At 39.9% G+C, this 15,398-nt stretch overlaps 1 protein-coding gene across 3 annotated transcripts in view; it reads right to left on the reverse strand.

Annotated features, from left to right (window-relative positions):
* The window catches only part of LOC133615457 (uncharacterized), a 62,926-nt gene that overhangs the window by 12,278 nt on the left and 35,250 nt on the right, over window positions 1-15,398 (reverse strand). The window contains exons 3-11 of one of the 3 annotated variants that reach the window (XM_061974067.2): window positions 10,291-10,614; window positions 9,921-10,214; window positions 8,639-8,950; window positions 8,289-8,573; window positions 6,390-6,716; window positions 4,382-4,693; window positions 4,026-4,313; window positions 3,811-3,959; window positions 3,121-3,311 (exon numbers count right to left, since the gene is read on the reverse strand). In XM_061974067.2, coding sequence (XP_061830051.2) covers window positions 3,303-3,311; window positions 3,811-3,959; window positions 4,026-4,313; window positions 4,382-4,693; window positions 6,390-6,716; window positions 8,289-8,573; window positions 8,639-8,950; window positions 9,921-10,214; window positions 10,291-10,614 — 2,300 coding nt within the window. In that variant the 3' untranslated portion in view covers window positions 3,121-3,302. Of the gene's footprint in view, window positions 1-3,120; window positions 3,312-3,604; window positions 3,701-3,810; window positions 3,960-4,025; window positions 4,314-4,381; window positions 4,694-6,389; window positions 6,717-8,288; window positions 8,574-8,638; window positions 8,951-9,920; window positions 10,215-10,290; window positions 10,615-15,398 lie in introns of those variants that run through there. The other 2 variants (XM_061974066.2, XM_061974065.2) reach the window with 2 other exon arrangements.

Raw genomic sequence — 15,398 nt, forward strand, 5'->3', positions numbered from 1 at the left:
CCCCGACTGCTTGCCTTCCTGCTGACTACCCCTTCGCCTTCCCCTTTGGATTCGACGAAAGATACATCCAACACGCACCGACAACACCCTCTGGTAAACTCTACATTGTTAATTCCACACATAGTCTGCATTCACTCACTAGTGGTAGCATACACTTCCCACACATTCATCAAAGGTTTAAATAAACCTTCAAAAACGCAGTTCTGCCTTGGTGTCGCCTCCTTCCCTTTGCCTAGTACACAACAGTACGCTGTTTGTATAGAGGAAAAGCAGACGTGGCGACAGGTTGTGGAAGGACGCTAAAGGTAGTGCCTTTAAGGCACGCCCCCAATATTGTTGTTCGGGTGGAAATCGGGAGAATGGTTACCCCGGGAGATTTTTGGGGAGGGGCACTGAAATTCGTGAGTCTCCCGGGAAAATCGGGAGGGTTGGCAAGTTGTGTAAAAAGTACTGAGACAGTTGGACATGTGCAAGGGTTTTGAATTAAGTTTATCTGTAAAATGTATACTGCATAATATAAATGTAAGGTATATCTTAATATTTTACCCAAAAGCTGCATATCGCTTATGTTTCCTGAGTAGTTTATAATTATTTATTTTTAGAATTGCGGGCTCTCTATGTGCCCTAAGTGACTGCTTTTGCCACTGGGGGCCCCCAGACATTGAGAACATCAGTGATAACATTCAAACATCAAGTAGTTTTACTGAAGTATGGAGAAGGGGTAAGATAAGATGCAAGTAAGCGTATGCTACTTCCTACTCCTTTTCGTATATGTTTGGATGGTATATATACATAAACTTGTGCATTACTATATTCTAATATCGAGGGCTGTCTTCTTCTTATAGTTGATTCTGATTTGCTAAATTTTGCCCACAGTTGATGATCAGTTGAATCAATGTTTTTTAAAAAGAGCAATAAACAGATTGTGGAATATGGTAGTAATTATACTGATGGATCACTAGGTGTCAGTAACGCCACATTAATGTGAATCTAGCCACTATCTGGTGATTCCTTCAAAGTGGTAGTGGTATCAGTTTATTTTGAACAATGCAATACAGCCCATATTTTCAGGTTTATATTATAGCATGTCCGAAAAGGTGTATTAGAAGTGAACTAAAGAAATGTATTTAAAAAATCCAGAGTTTCTTTGAAGTGAACAAAACAGAGATCACATTTGCGATTTTTTCCACCTGAAAAAAAAGTTGCAACCACTCGGATAAACAAAAAAATACGGTAGCGATTGCATAGTTTAGTGAGTTCCTTGGCTTTGGCGCATCGCAGAGAAGAAATCAAACTTAAATAGAGGAAGTAAAAGTTTAACAAAGTTTCTGTATGTTCAATCCAATCCAATCCACTTTATTTATATAGCACATTTAAACAACAAAATGTTTCCAAAGTGCTGCACAACAATATTAAACACAGTTATAAACAATATAAAATAAATATGATTAAAAACAATTTCAAAGGGTAAAACCAATTAAAACAGTAAATAGAAATCAAAATTTTAAAAACACAGAGGACCACACAACTCACGTAGTGTTAAAAGCCAGAGAATAAAAGTGGGTCTTAAGACGAGACTTAAAACACTCTACTGTGGGAGCAGTTCGAACATGGAGGGGCAGAGTGTTCCAGAGCTTAGGGCCGACCACAGAGAAGGCCCTGTCTCCCCTGGTTTTAAGTCTCGTCTTGGACACTACGAGCTGGAGCTGGCTCTCAGACCTCAGAGCGCGCGCAGGATTGTAAGTTTGGATGAGGTCCGAGATATACTGAGGTGCCAGTCCATGTAAAGCTTTAAAAACAAACAAGGTTTTAAAATCAATTCTAAAATGAACAGGGAGCCAGTGCAAAGTCTCAAGAATTGGGGTTATATGCTGGCGTCTCCTGGCTCCTGTTAAAAGTCGTGCTGCCGCGTTCTGGACTAACTGTAACCGGGAGAGAGCTTTTTGGCTAATGCCAGCATAAAGTGCATTGCAGTAGTCCAGGCGACTTGAAATAAAAGCATGCACGACTTGTTCAAAAAGGTTAAAAGATAAAAACGGTTTTACCTTTGCTAAAAGACGAAGATGATAAAAACACGATTTTAAAACGCCATTGACTTGTTTGTCAAGTTTAAAATCGCTGTCTATAGTGACGCCGGTGACTTTGGGACGCACATAATTTTGCAATGGTCCCAAGTCAGTGAGGGCCCGACCAAACACTAAAATTTCCGTTTTTCCCTCATTCATTATTAAAAAATTCTGGGCTAACCAAGCCTTGACGTCGCATAGACAGTTGAGAAGGGGTGTCAGGGGGCCGTGGCCTTTTGAAATAGGCATGTAAATTTGACAGTCGTCTGCATAAAAGTGATAAGACACTCCATGCCTCTTAAAAATCTCTCCAAGAGGGAGGAGATATAGAGCGAACATGTGGCAGGATCATTACCATTGACAGAGGAAAATTACACTTCTGGTGCAAAGTATTATGTCTAAATTTAGATGCACACTATTTATATTTTCAATAACTAGTGACATTTGAAACTTTGGCGGGTTCACTTTGATTTGCTACTTACAAATCAAATCCTTGTAATAATGAAGACCGAAATGGAGCCACAAACTACATTTTATTTTATGCCGCAAAAACTAGCCAACCTTGGTTATGGATGTGAGTGTAAAGTGCAAGGGGACAAAAGTTGTTTGGTGACACCTGTGGTTAGCATGTATACATTTCCAAGACACCCATCTTTTCAGAGTTTTTTCATATAGTAAAAAATACCATCTTATAGATGCGTCAAGACTGTTTATTTTACAAATCACATATGCATTACTACATTGTACTAAACATTAGCATAATTCCCTATCAAATATACTGTAACTCGTTTTGTTAGTATGGGATGTGACGGTGGTCAAAGACAGTGACACCCTCTCAGGCCGTCCCGTGGGCCTGATGCCATGCATCCCTGTTACCGGCCCCTTGGCAGTTAGGATGGCATCCGCATGCTGCATCCACATCCCAGCAACAGCGTCACAAATTTGGGCTTCTAACTCAAGTCCCCGGCCAATCACACATCCATCCATCCATTTTCTACCGCTTATTCCCTTTGGGGTCGCGGGGGGCGCTGGAGCCTATCTCAGCGGGGTACACCCTGGACAAGTCGCCACCTCATCGCAGGGCCAATCACACATCGACAAAGCCAATTCATAGCAGAGGTAACCAATAGTTGTCCTTGATGTTGCTGAGTTGTCATCCCTCCAAGATGGAAATTCCTTTAAACCCACTATGTACACAACACATGCAGACAGTATAGTGGGAGTGTGTACATACTTTCAAAAATGCTGTAAATGGAAAGAAAATAATATATAAAAAAACACATATCTGTTGTTGTAAAGAAATTGTTATTTAGTTAAGTATTGTCAATACTTAACATTTTCAAGTATGTATAACGAAACTGTCAAGCAAGCAAGCTTTACTACAGTTTAAACTTTGGTGCACTCTTGTGGTCAATGTGAGTAACTGAGGGTGTTTTAGTTTTGTTTTTTTACTGTTTTAATGCAGAAACAATATTCTATTTTTTATGTTGTTGTGATACTGCTTTGTTAAAAGCAAAAAATAATCCAGTGATACAGTATTAGAACCAAATCTTTATGTATATGTCAAAAGTAGTTCAATAAAACATCCACTGTCTTGGAAGCATTCATCTGTTCCACTGACAGAATTATTTAGTCTAAAGGAGAAAAAAGCGGGATAAAGTCAGGTCAAATTTCACATGAAATGTTATCATTTGTATAAAATAAAAAGATTATGTTAAAAATAGAATTATTCTCTATATCTCACCTTAAGCAGGGTGGCCACCACACCATAGATGGTGGAGATGAGAAAGAGGACAAGGAATGTGGCAGACATATACCAGCTTTCCGCATTGATATCTTGGTTAACAACTGCATGAGCGATGTCATCCAAGACGTTGCAATCCGGCAAAATCACTGTGGAATTATTTTTTAAATGAGTTTATTTTTCTGCAAGATAATCAGAAATCAGCTCATTAGTACCTGGATTGGTTATATTCAAGGTCAGTGTAACGGTCACATGTGTCACCCTGCAGGTGTGAACCGCCCCAGGTAACAAGTTGACTTGAGACAGACGAAGGCGGCTTTGGATGCTGAACTTCCCATCTGGGCCTCTGCTGGGTTGACTGGTGTTGAAGTCCGACAGCTCATTGGTGTCATCCAGAAACCAGGAGACGTTAACGGACGCGGGACTGAAGCCGAACACCAGACACACCAGTTCACCACGACCCTGGAGCAAGATGGCTGACGGTTGGGTAGGAGTCACTGTGGCTGTGGAGATGAAAGTTGTAAGGAAGTATGTAGTGCAAACACAAAGTCATGTTAAGACTTTCACTCACCAAACACGTCCTCTATAGTGCTCGTAAAAGGACTTTGAGATGACTCATGTCTGACAGCGCAAGAATAGCTGGATTCGTGGTCCTCAGATTTAGACACATTAATTCTACTGCTCATTGAATAAGTATTGCTGCTGCTGTATTTCCACGAAGGGCTGTTGGTGTAGTCAAGCAATCTTTGACCATCTTTCTCCCAGTACACTATAACGTTATCTGGGAAATATCCAGAAACTAGGCAAGTCAGTGTGAGGTCATCAGACAGTGACAGCTCTGAGATGGTCGGTGGTATTATGTGCACTCTTGGTGGATACATGTCTGATAAGAGAAACACAAAAACACATTTATAAGTGACAAGTGATAATAGTGATAATTACAAATAATTATCAAAAGAAACAGGACCAAAAACCTCTTAATTGTGCATCTGCCAGAAGTTGGAGACATTATCCATGTTTAGTTTACACTTGAAAAGAGTTTATCTCTCTTAAACATTCATTTACATTCCAACACATTCATCCCCGCACGTTAAAAGCATTTGTGAACTGTTGAGAGTTTCTATTGCGGTAATTTTTGTTGGTAATTAAACGATGATGAGAGATTATCATCATACTTCAACATCTCTAACATGTAAATGCTGCCTCTTTGCTAGGTCAATATTCCAAATAAGCATCTGTTCTTGATTGTCTTACCCTGGATAAAAAAAGGTTAGCTAAATATATAAATACAAGTAAACTAGAAAGTGGGGACGCTGGTCTGTTGCTAAATGTTCTTATACTACATTACGCAGAAGGCTTAGCGCCATAGACAGAACCCAGAAGAAGGTGTGAGCTATACACGGGAGGATGACAGTTGTGCGGTTTGAGCAATAAAGTGTTAATATATTGTTACACATTGCTGTCCTTGCTTTTGTAGACACAAAAATAAGTTTTGGTTAGACAGTTACTGTGCGCGTTTGAGCGATGAACAGAAACAAATTTGATTGGCAAAAATAATAATAATAATCATAATATTATTATTATGATTACATTTGATTGGCAAAAATTACACTGGAGGACAAAATGTGCGGTGACGGTGCAAATTTGCGTGAATTGGCAAATTCCTGGAGGGCACTGAAATATAATATATGATATTATCTTCAACTGTTTTCAGACTTCATTTTAAAATAAATCTAAACTTGTCCAAATTGTAAAAACGTATATTATTTAGTTTTTAAATGTTTGAACTCTTCATATTGCAAAAAAATATGAACTGAGTTGTTGTTTTTTTTAATTACATTGTGTGTGTGTGTGTGTGTGTGTGTGTGTGTGTGTGTGTGTGTGTGTGTGTGTGTGTGTGTGTGTGTGTGTGTGTGTGTGTGTGTGTGTGTGTGTGTGTGTGTGTGTGTGTGTGTTCTTTTGTTACTATTAAAACCTGGAAAATTCACTTTTTAAACTGCAAAAAGGAGAAATCTAAGGAGGATCAATGTGAAAAGTTTTTTAAACCTATGTGAAAGACCAACTTTCTTAAGAAACAGCGTTTCTTTCTGCTGGTAGCAGATTTTTTTTGTTTTAAGTATGCCTTGTCAAATTCTTACATTCATACTGTTAATATCAAAATGCACTTTTTTCCTAATGTTTACAATTTTATATTAATACTATTTCCATCTGCTTTAAACCTTCACTAGTTAAAGTCGTAAACCTCAACTATCCTTCATAAAAATAAAAACTGTAAACATTTTTAACTCATGTTGTTTTAGAGGGGAAAAAAATGCTATTTTCAGTAAACATGCAATGTTGTTTTTAGTGTGTAATTATAACAGTGTCAAAATGCCACATGGCACACACACACACACACACACACACACACACACACACACACACACACACACACACACACACACACACACACACACACACACACACACACATTTGTGCAAACACACTCATACAAATACACACACATACTTGTCCAGGATGAAAAACAATGGTGTCATAGTGCTATCTGGTGGAAATGTGAATATATGTTGAGACAATACCTCTGCTTTTGCTGATGTAGTCCTCATGGCCCTGGTTGGAACACTTGTGTTTTCCCTCACAGGACACTTGTTTGTATGCATCCCAGTCATCTGCTGGCACACTGAGGAAGCTCCGTAAGGTCTCTGTACCATTGCTGTGACGAGTCGGCTCCTCCGTGTGGGAATTCTGAGAGTATTTCTTCCCATCTACTTTCCAGGAGATGACAAAATCATGAAGTCGAGGGCCAACCAAAAGACAAGTAATGGTCACCTTGTCCCTCTGCTGAGACTCTGTGAGTGGGGGTCCGTGAACAAACACTCCAACTTGTTGGGATGATATTGGGGTTACTGTAAAAAAAACATGAAATGTGAGATTAGGAACAAATATTAAGATCCTTTTCAAATCTTTGAACATTTTGTGCCATTCACGGTTTTATTTGCAAGCCATTTTGGTTGTGATGAATGAGCATACAGTAGGTAAAATTTGCAAGATATTTATTTTTTTTATTATTACACTAGTGTTGTAATCTAAAGACAAAAAATGCTTGTATGAAAACAAATAAAAATGCAACCTTTGATTTGACATTCATCTTAACAGAAGTTACAAATGTTTATGTTTAGATCTTAATGTGGACTACTGGTCTTTCAGTATACATTTGTATAAATGTCCACCCATCCATCCACCCATCCATTTTCTACCGCTTATTCCCTTCGGGGTCGCGGGGGCGCTGGAGCCTATCTCAGCTACAATCCGGCGGAAGGCGGGGTACACCCTGGACAAGTCGCCACCTCATCGCAGGGCCTACACAGATAGACAGACAACATTCACACTCACATTCACACACTAGGGCCAATTTAGTGTTGCCAATCAACCTATCCCCAGGTGCATGTCTTTGGAGGTGGGAGAAAGCCGGAGGGAACCCACGCAGTCACGGGGAGAACATGCAAACTCTACACAGAAAGATCCCGAGCCCGGGATTGAACCCAGACTACTCAGGACCTTCGTATTGTGAGGCAGATGCACTAACCCCTCTTCCACCGTGCTGCCCTAAATGTTCACCAGATGTCGCTATTTTTTCCTATTCAAAGCGAGCAGAAAAACAATTCTGCACTTGTGCCTTACTGTAATGGCAAGCGTGTGTTTTATTATTCTTATTTCATTTCCCAATAATAAATATTAGTGTGGTTTAAGCATAATGGCTTTTGAAGGGTTAAAGCCCCAAAATATAATGAATATTTAATATTTATTTTGAAGAAATAGAAAAACAATGCAATGAACTTATGCATGAAAAATTAATAAAGTTGTCAATCATTAACCTATCTTAGGGCCTAATGATAATATAAAATAAACATCATAATAATGATGATATTGAAATAAAGCACAATGATAATGATAATAATATTAAGGAAATATTCCTTAAAATATATTTCATGGAAATAGTTTTTGTTTTTGAATTTAGGAACAATATATCTCAGCTACAATTGGGCGGAAGGCGGGGTGCACCCTGGACAAGTCGCCACCTCATTGCAGGGCCAACACAGATAGACAGACAACATTCACACTCACATTCACACACTAGGGCCAATTTAGTGTTGCCAATCAACCTATCCCCAGGTGCATGTCCCCGAAGGGAATAAGCGGTAGTGAAATGGATGGATGGATGGATAGTTCAGCAAACAGTTGCTTTCAAAGGGTTAAATGATATATACTGTATGTATACATTTCTTTTAATGCTTTTAAGTGATTTTGAAAGACTGTCACAGTTAAAGTGGAAAAAATATTGAATATTATTTTCACAGCAGTTTTTAGGAAGACAATATTTTTCTTGAGAGACAAACGAATGCAGATATTTGAAGGACAATGTTATGAGTTGTCTTTTTTTCATGCATCATGCCAATAGGGTACTTATGATTATTTACCGGAGCAAATGCTGATGGTGTTGGTGACATTTTTATTCAGCCACTTGTCAGACACTCGACAGGTGAAGACCTTCCCAGTTTGCCACTCTATCAGTGGGACGTGGAGTTGACTGGTCACAGCCACACGTCCATCCGCACTCATGCTGATGCTAGTAATTGATGGCGCTCTCTGCTTAGACTCGCTGAACCATTTAATTTGAGGGTTAAAGCCCCGACCAGAGCACAGAACCCTCTGAGGTTTCGATTCCTCACTGGGGGCCAGAAAGAGTTCCACTGATGGGTCCACTGTTGGAAAATGAGTTAAAATTATTGTGTCAAATGAATCCAGCTCTGACGAGTCAGACTCTCACCAAAAAGGCCGTATATGGGGTTTGACCGGAAGCTGTCGGAGAAGCCTTGGTTCACTTTGCAGGTTAAATTTGCGTCACTCTTCCTGTAGGACTTGTGCAAACTGAAACGTGGACGGATGGAATGTGGGCCCAGGCCTTCAGGGAGATCGACGTACTGTTTGTTAGAAATATCCACACCGTCGGCTTGAAATGTGACGTAGAGGTCGATGGCGTCCAGTTGCGTGACGTCACACTCGAACACGCCGCTGTTGTTATTCTGTAAATCTGCAAGAGATCGCCTCATCTCCACCAGTGGAGCGGTGACTGCAACACCTAAGTGATCATAACAGGATAAAAGGTGGAATTCAGTCTCTCAAAGATACAGTAGCTCATCAGAGTACAGTAAATACACCCCTCACATTTCAGCTAACGTTTTATTTAATAGTCTCAAAGTACAATACGATGGAAATGAAACTTAGAGTAGTCAGTGTACATCTTGTACTGCAAGGTTATTCAACTGGCGGCCGCCGGTAATAGATAGATAGTACTTTATTTATTCCTTCAGGAGAGTTCCCTCAGGAAAATTAAAATGACATCATATCGGCCCCCGAGTTCAGTTCAAATCTTCAAATAAAAATGTTTGCAGCCAATTTCTAAAAACAAGAATGCTCTTGTTGTACAGTATAGAGGAACTTGGACCAATGTAAACACATTGGCAGATCTTTGCACAGACATTTCAACCTTGCTAGCAAACATAGAAAACTGGGGTCAAACCTTGTGATTTACATAACTGAGGTGTTCCTCAAGGTACCCTTTCAAGTCCTTTTTGGCAGTTACACATTTTTTTTTTGCAATGCACTTTATGTAACTATAGGTGTTGCTGTTGCTTGTTTACTTCAGGTGCAGTCAATAGTCATTTGTTCAACTTCTTTAGTTATACTAGTGGTGTTCCTCAAGGTTCCATTTTAGGTCCTCTCTTTTTCATCATAATGTAAATATATTTATATCAAGTAATCCAATTATCAGCCAGTAGTTTGACTTTACAGTGGAGGAAGTGGGCTACTTCACAATGTCACAGTTGGATGTCCCTTAAAGAACCGCAGCTCACCAGTGCTGGCAGTACTCATGCATCTTCAGGCCATGATGTTATCTTGGTATAGTCACTTTTGTTCCCAGCTGTTTGGACAATAATGGCCGAGTGTTGAGTCATTTTTTCAGTACGTAGTAAATGGACAAGCTGTACACTGACTACTTGTTGAGTTGTGAGGAGTGGACTTACTCCGATTTTGTTCAGTCGTCCTACCTGACACACGTACGGTCTCCTCGACGTCCGGGAAGCAAAGATGCGCCGCTTTACATTTGAGAATCCTGACTTGTCTCCACACATCAGGCAACACTGTCAGAGTACTGATGACGTGAGACGCATTAGCGTACGCGCTCGCTTGGTCGCCGGCTGCTTTGCCGTCCAGCAGCCATGTGACGACGGCATCCAATGCGGTGCGCACCGAACATGTTGCTTTCATTTGGGATGTTTCCGTCATGACTTCCTTGAAGCTGGGGAGCTCCACATGAACGGAAGGTGGGACGCTTGCCTGTGCTGCCAGGCGACACGTCCGTTGTTACAAGACGATGACAATAGCTGTGTTAATGCGAGACGGCAGACACATACGTACTTTCACAGATACTGATTGACTTTTTCTCTTCCACCTTGTTGTGAGTGAACTTGCAGGTAAACCTTAAGCCGTTTGTCCACTCTTTTACATCAGGCTCAATCTCACTGATTAGACTGAAGGTCTGTGGGGCCGTCACACTCTGAAACTTGCTCACGGTTTGCACGCCGTCGATGATTCGGTTGCCCTGCAGCCACTCGACACTCAGCGTGTCCGGGAAGAAGCCACTTAAGGCGCACCTAAGTTTGACAGAGGAGTCTCCTGCAAGGTTGCCCTCCCACAGCGGATACAATGTCATGTTTGGAGACACAATCCTCTCCATCCTCTCTGTTGAAATAGAAAATACGTATATGACGCATGTGGCTATTTCTCTAGATGTAGCAAATTACTTGCACATACCTTCAGATTGTTGCCACAATTCTAAATGTGCAGGTGACTTTAGTTTTAAGTAGTTTTATAGTACTAACAGTCAGGTGGAAAGGGTTCCGCTTGAGCGAGCATAAGCAACATTTAAAAAAAAAAGAAGAAATAAAAGTACAGAAAAAACGAAGAAGTGAAACTCAGCGAGGCGCAACAGTGCATGACAAAAGCCAGGTGTGAGAAGAGATGATGACATATTTAAATACATTTCATACACGGACACATCTTTAAAGTTTTTTTTTTGTTTTTTTTATAACACACTGAAAATTTATTTTCCTTTTTTGTAGATTCTAGCTGCAGCTTTTTCAGGTCATTCTGAATTTCTGAGGAAAAAACTGCAAGAAAAGCATCACTCACATTTTATTTTTTATTTTTCTTTAAATTGTAAATCAATATGATTACTTACATATTACAGTTCATTAAAAAAAAAATGTTCATTTGACCTGAAAGAGAAAAAAACCAAAAATATATTAAAGAAATACACAAATAATACACACAACAGACTGACTCATTAATCCTATTGGAAATCCAAAAAGAGATCCTTAGTATGTTTTGTGCAATTCAATTGTTTTCCAAACCATTTGCACCATCTGTCAACCATCTAAACAAAAAACAACACATATGTTTGCAGTGACACAAATTTCCTTCTAAAACCGATAAAAACACCATTTTTGATTTCACACTATCCTGTCATAAACTCATGTAATAATTTATGTTTAGATGTCAATTTGGACTAGTGGCATTCTACTTCTTTCTATTTAATTTTTATATTTTTCACCAGACTTTTCTTCCCCCTTGTTATGATCCGCTGCCCGGATCATATTTTCGTTTACGTTTTCGAGGTACTTGTGTTTTTTGTTAGTTTTGGACTCCTTGAGTGCCTGTTTTGTACACCTGAGTTGTTGCCATGGCTGCTTATTATTTTCACCTGCCGCGTGTGTTCCCGACGCGCACCTGTTTGTCATCACTGACATTATTATTTAAGCCTGCCTTCCCTGTCATTCTGTCTTGCTTCCTAGTTTGTTTTCATACAACAGATGACGACTTTTGTTTCCTGCTCTAAACCTGCTAGCTTCCACGCTAGACTCCTTTTTACCTTCTAGCTCCCATGCTAGCTCTTTTAGTTTTTGCCTTATGTGCTATGAGCACCCTTTTCTTTGTTCCGGTATAATTTATTTATTAAATAAATACTTTCTTACCTGCACGCTGTGTCTGACGCCCGTCTGCATTCCTGAGAGAACGAACCCCATCACCATGCGCCCCGTTCGTCACACCCCTACTTTTTCCCATTCAAAGCATGCAGCAATATTTCTGCATGGCTGCCCTGCTACTGTAATGATAAGTGTGTGTCACTATTGATGGTGGATAATGGTGTGTCTATCAAACAAAGTGCAAAGTCAAACCCAAAATAATGCATAGGTCTACTGTAAACCTTGCAAATTTAACTTAAAGTTACTTAAGTTTTTCTTGCTTGAAAATTACACAGGAGATAATAGGATGATGAACAAAGGGAAAAGTTGTGGGGAAGAAAATGTTTTTTAAGCTTTTATTGTATTCACATTTGAACAAAAAATGTACTTTGATTGACTTTGGACAAAAATTGGCCAATGGTATGATTAGTTTCGGTCTTGACTCTTGTATGTGTGTGTTTGGACAAAAATGTGGTAACTTTGTCAACATAAAACCCACTGTACTCTAAAGGGTTAATATTATAATATGTACAATATATTGTAGAGCAGTTTTTTGAAAAGCAGACATTTGTGTACATAATCAATAGCCTATTTGGTATGTAATTTATATTTAAGACTGAAGTTTTTAAATATTTACTTGCTTGAATATTAATGTGTAATTTTTTACAGTATTATTGTCTTTTTGGACAAATAAGTATTTATATTTAAATTCCAGTTCAAGGGCTAACCAACAAATAAAGTAATACTTTATAAAGTGTCTATAGAATTTAAAGGGAATTGTTTTTTTAAATGTTGCCCATTATCCACAATCCTTATGTCAGACAATCTTGTATGTGCGTTTTAAATGGTGAAAAACTGCTAATAAGAGGCGGCTAACAATGCAGACTTATCGGATTCATCTACTCTGCGCTCTTAAAAAAAACACCAACAATGCACTAGTTACATGCCGTGACCTATAGCGACATTGTTATTATAGGAGGTAACACAGAGGAACTACTTTTATGGCGTAGAAAAACAGAACTACCACTATAGTGCGTAGTCAGCTACTAGCTACTAGCTGGCTTGAGCTGCTAACAACGTAGGCTGCGACTCGCCACAAAATAAACAAGAAGGAGCTTTAGCTTTTTCTGCTGCATTGCTTCTAAGGTAGGGTTCAGATGGTAGCGCGGCCGTACAGAAATTGGAGGGTTCCTGGTACGAATCTAGCTTCTGCCATCTTAGTTACTGCCATTGTGTCCTTGGGCAAGACATGTCACCCACCTTGCTGCCAGTGCCGCCCACACTGTGTATGATTGTGAGTGAATGTTTGGTGGTGATCGGAGGGGCCAATGGACGCAAATTGGCAGCCACGCTTCCGTCAGTTTACCCCAGGGCAGCTGTGGCTACAAATGTAGCTTACTACCATCAACTAGCGAATAAATGATGGGTTCTAAGTTCTCACTGTAAGCGTTTTGAGTGTCTAGAAAAGCACTATATAAATATAATCCATTATTATTATAGTAGAAGGTTGTGGCACCAAGTTACATGTTATCATGAATGTGCCTGTTACTACATGACGTACATACTTACAGTATGTGTATAAAACAGTGTGGGAGGTTTTTGGATGTTTTTTGAAGGGCTTGTTGGTGAAATAGATCGTACCACAATTACCTGTATTGTTCGCCGCCTTTTACTAGCAGTCTTTTACTATTTAGTATGAAGAAAAATAGGAATGACGTGTGTTTTGGTCTCACAGAAAGATTGTGATTGATGGACAAAATTCCCCAAAATGTGCATTAGGGTACAAAATGTTTACCGTCAACCAATGTTCTTCAGAAATATTGCAGACTTATTTTCACCTACAGTATGTAAAGGTGCAGTTAAGTGTTCAACTCAAAAACAAAAGTTGTATTATTACCTTGAAGACAGTTGTTCCAATGCTGAACAGCAGCGTGATGAGAAAGAGAATGATGAAGGTGAGCGCCGTGTTCCCCATGTTATCTTGCTCGGCTTCCACAGCATTGTTCCACTGGTGGCTCATCTCCACCAGGAAGTCTGGTGGATGTACAGTAGTACTTCAATACATACTGTATTTATTATTACTGTATTATGTGTTTATACAAACAAATGTGTCCTATAATGTTGATTTTATGAGTACAAGTAGTGCTATATAACTGGAGACCCTGAATTGCCTTTTGAAAGACTCCATTAATTCAGTGTTTGTCTTTAAAACATGATCTCTCTTGTGTTTGTGTTTGTTAGGGCAAGACCCAGGAGAGGAAGAAGACGCGTACGAAGACAAGTCACACAGACCACCTATCTCTACGAGTAAGGACTTTAATACTCTCTTTCAAAACTCCAACATACTATTAATCCTTGTTGCATGATTAGTGACACTGCAAGTCACACGTAGCTAAAAATAACGACAACATGAACAGCTTGCGACATACAACAGTTGCAAAGTGATTTTTTTTATTTATTTTTGATTTTAAATGGACACACACTATCATTAAACATGCAGCAAACAACCAAGAGCAAAGAAGAGAAGACAAGAGTGACACAGAACACATCTACAGGGCCTTGCACAATTTGGGGTCGTCCATGTTGACGTTATCGGTGGTTCTGTATGAAATGGACCTGACAGGGACATTGGGTGTGTTGGCCACAGATTGGTGGTAAATGGCACAGCAATACACCACACCGTTCCTTTTCCACTGATCAAGGCTGAGCGTTAACTGGCCGTAGACTGAATACACGCCTTGGTTTTCTACAGGTTGGGTGGTCCTGGTGACGTATGTGGAGTTTACGGGGTTGTCATCGACAAGCCAAGACACCAGAACCTCTTGGGGGAAGAAGTCTTTCACTAAGCAAGTCAGGGTAACCATGTTTTTATCAGTTTGTTCCACTGGAGACATCATAAACACCGCAGGTTTTTGAGGTGATTTATCTGCAAGTGCGACAGAACAACATTTGACCACAGGAAGTAGTATCAATCATTTACAGTTTTCTTACCAGCAGTTCTTTTATAGGATTTCTTTACTGGGTGCGCAATCTTTGAATGCTTCACCACGCAGTTGCGCACTACCCCTTTGCTCCATTCGTCATACGTGATGTCAAGACGAGTCTCAAATGGGCCCGAATGGCCCGGCGGGGTGGCTTTCAAGGTCCCGGCCATCTCGTTGCCATCCTGGTCCTCCCACAAAATACTCAGCACAGATAGCCTGCTAACTTTGACCTGACATATCACGGTGCCTTTTTTGTTCAGAAAGATGTCCTCCATTGTGGGGCCGCTGATCTGTATATCGACATCCGCCTCCGGGCATCCTTCGCCTGTTGAATGGACAGGAAGACTTTTTCAAGGCCGTTGTGCGATTTACATTGAGTGTGTTGCATTTTAGCCCGCGGTCACACTGGTGGTTCGGACAAAAAATATATGCATTGAAGGACTTGATTGGACACCTTTATTGACCTACCTCAATTATTTCAAACCAAAATGAGTTGTTTTTTTAGACTTTGCTATTC

The sequence above is a fragment of the Nerophis lumbriciformis genome, linkage group LG22 (assembly GCF_033978685.3).
Source record: "Nerophis lumbriciformis linkage group LG22, RoL_Nlum_v2.1, whole genome shotgun sequence".
NCBI lineage: Eukaryota > Metazoa > Chordata > Actinopteri > Syngnathiformes > Syngnathidae > Nerophis > Nerophis lumbriciformis.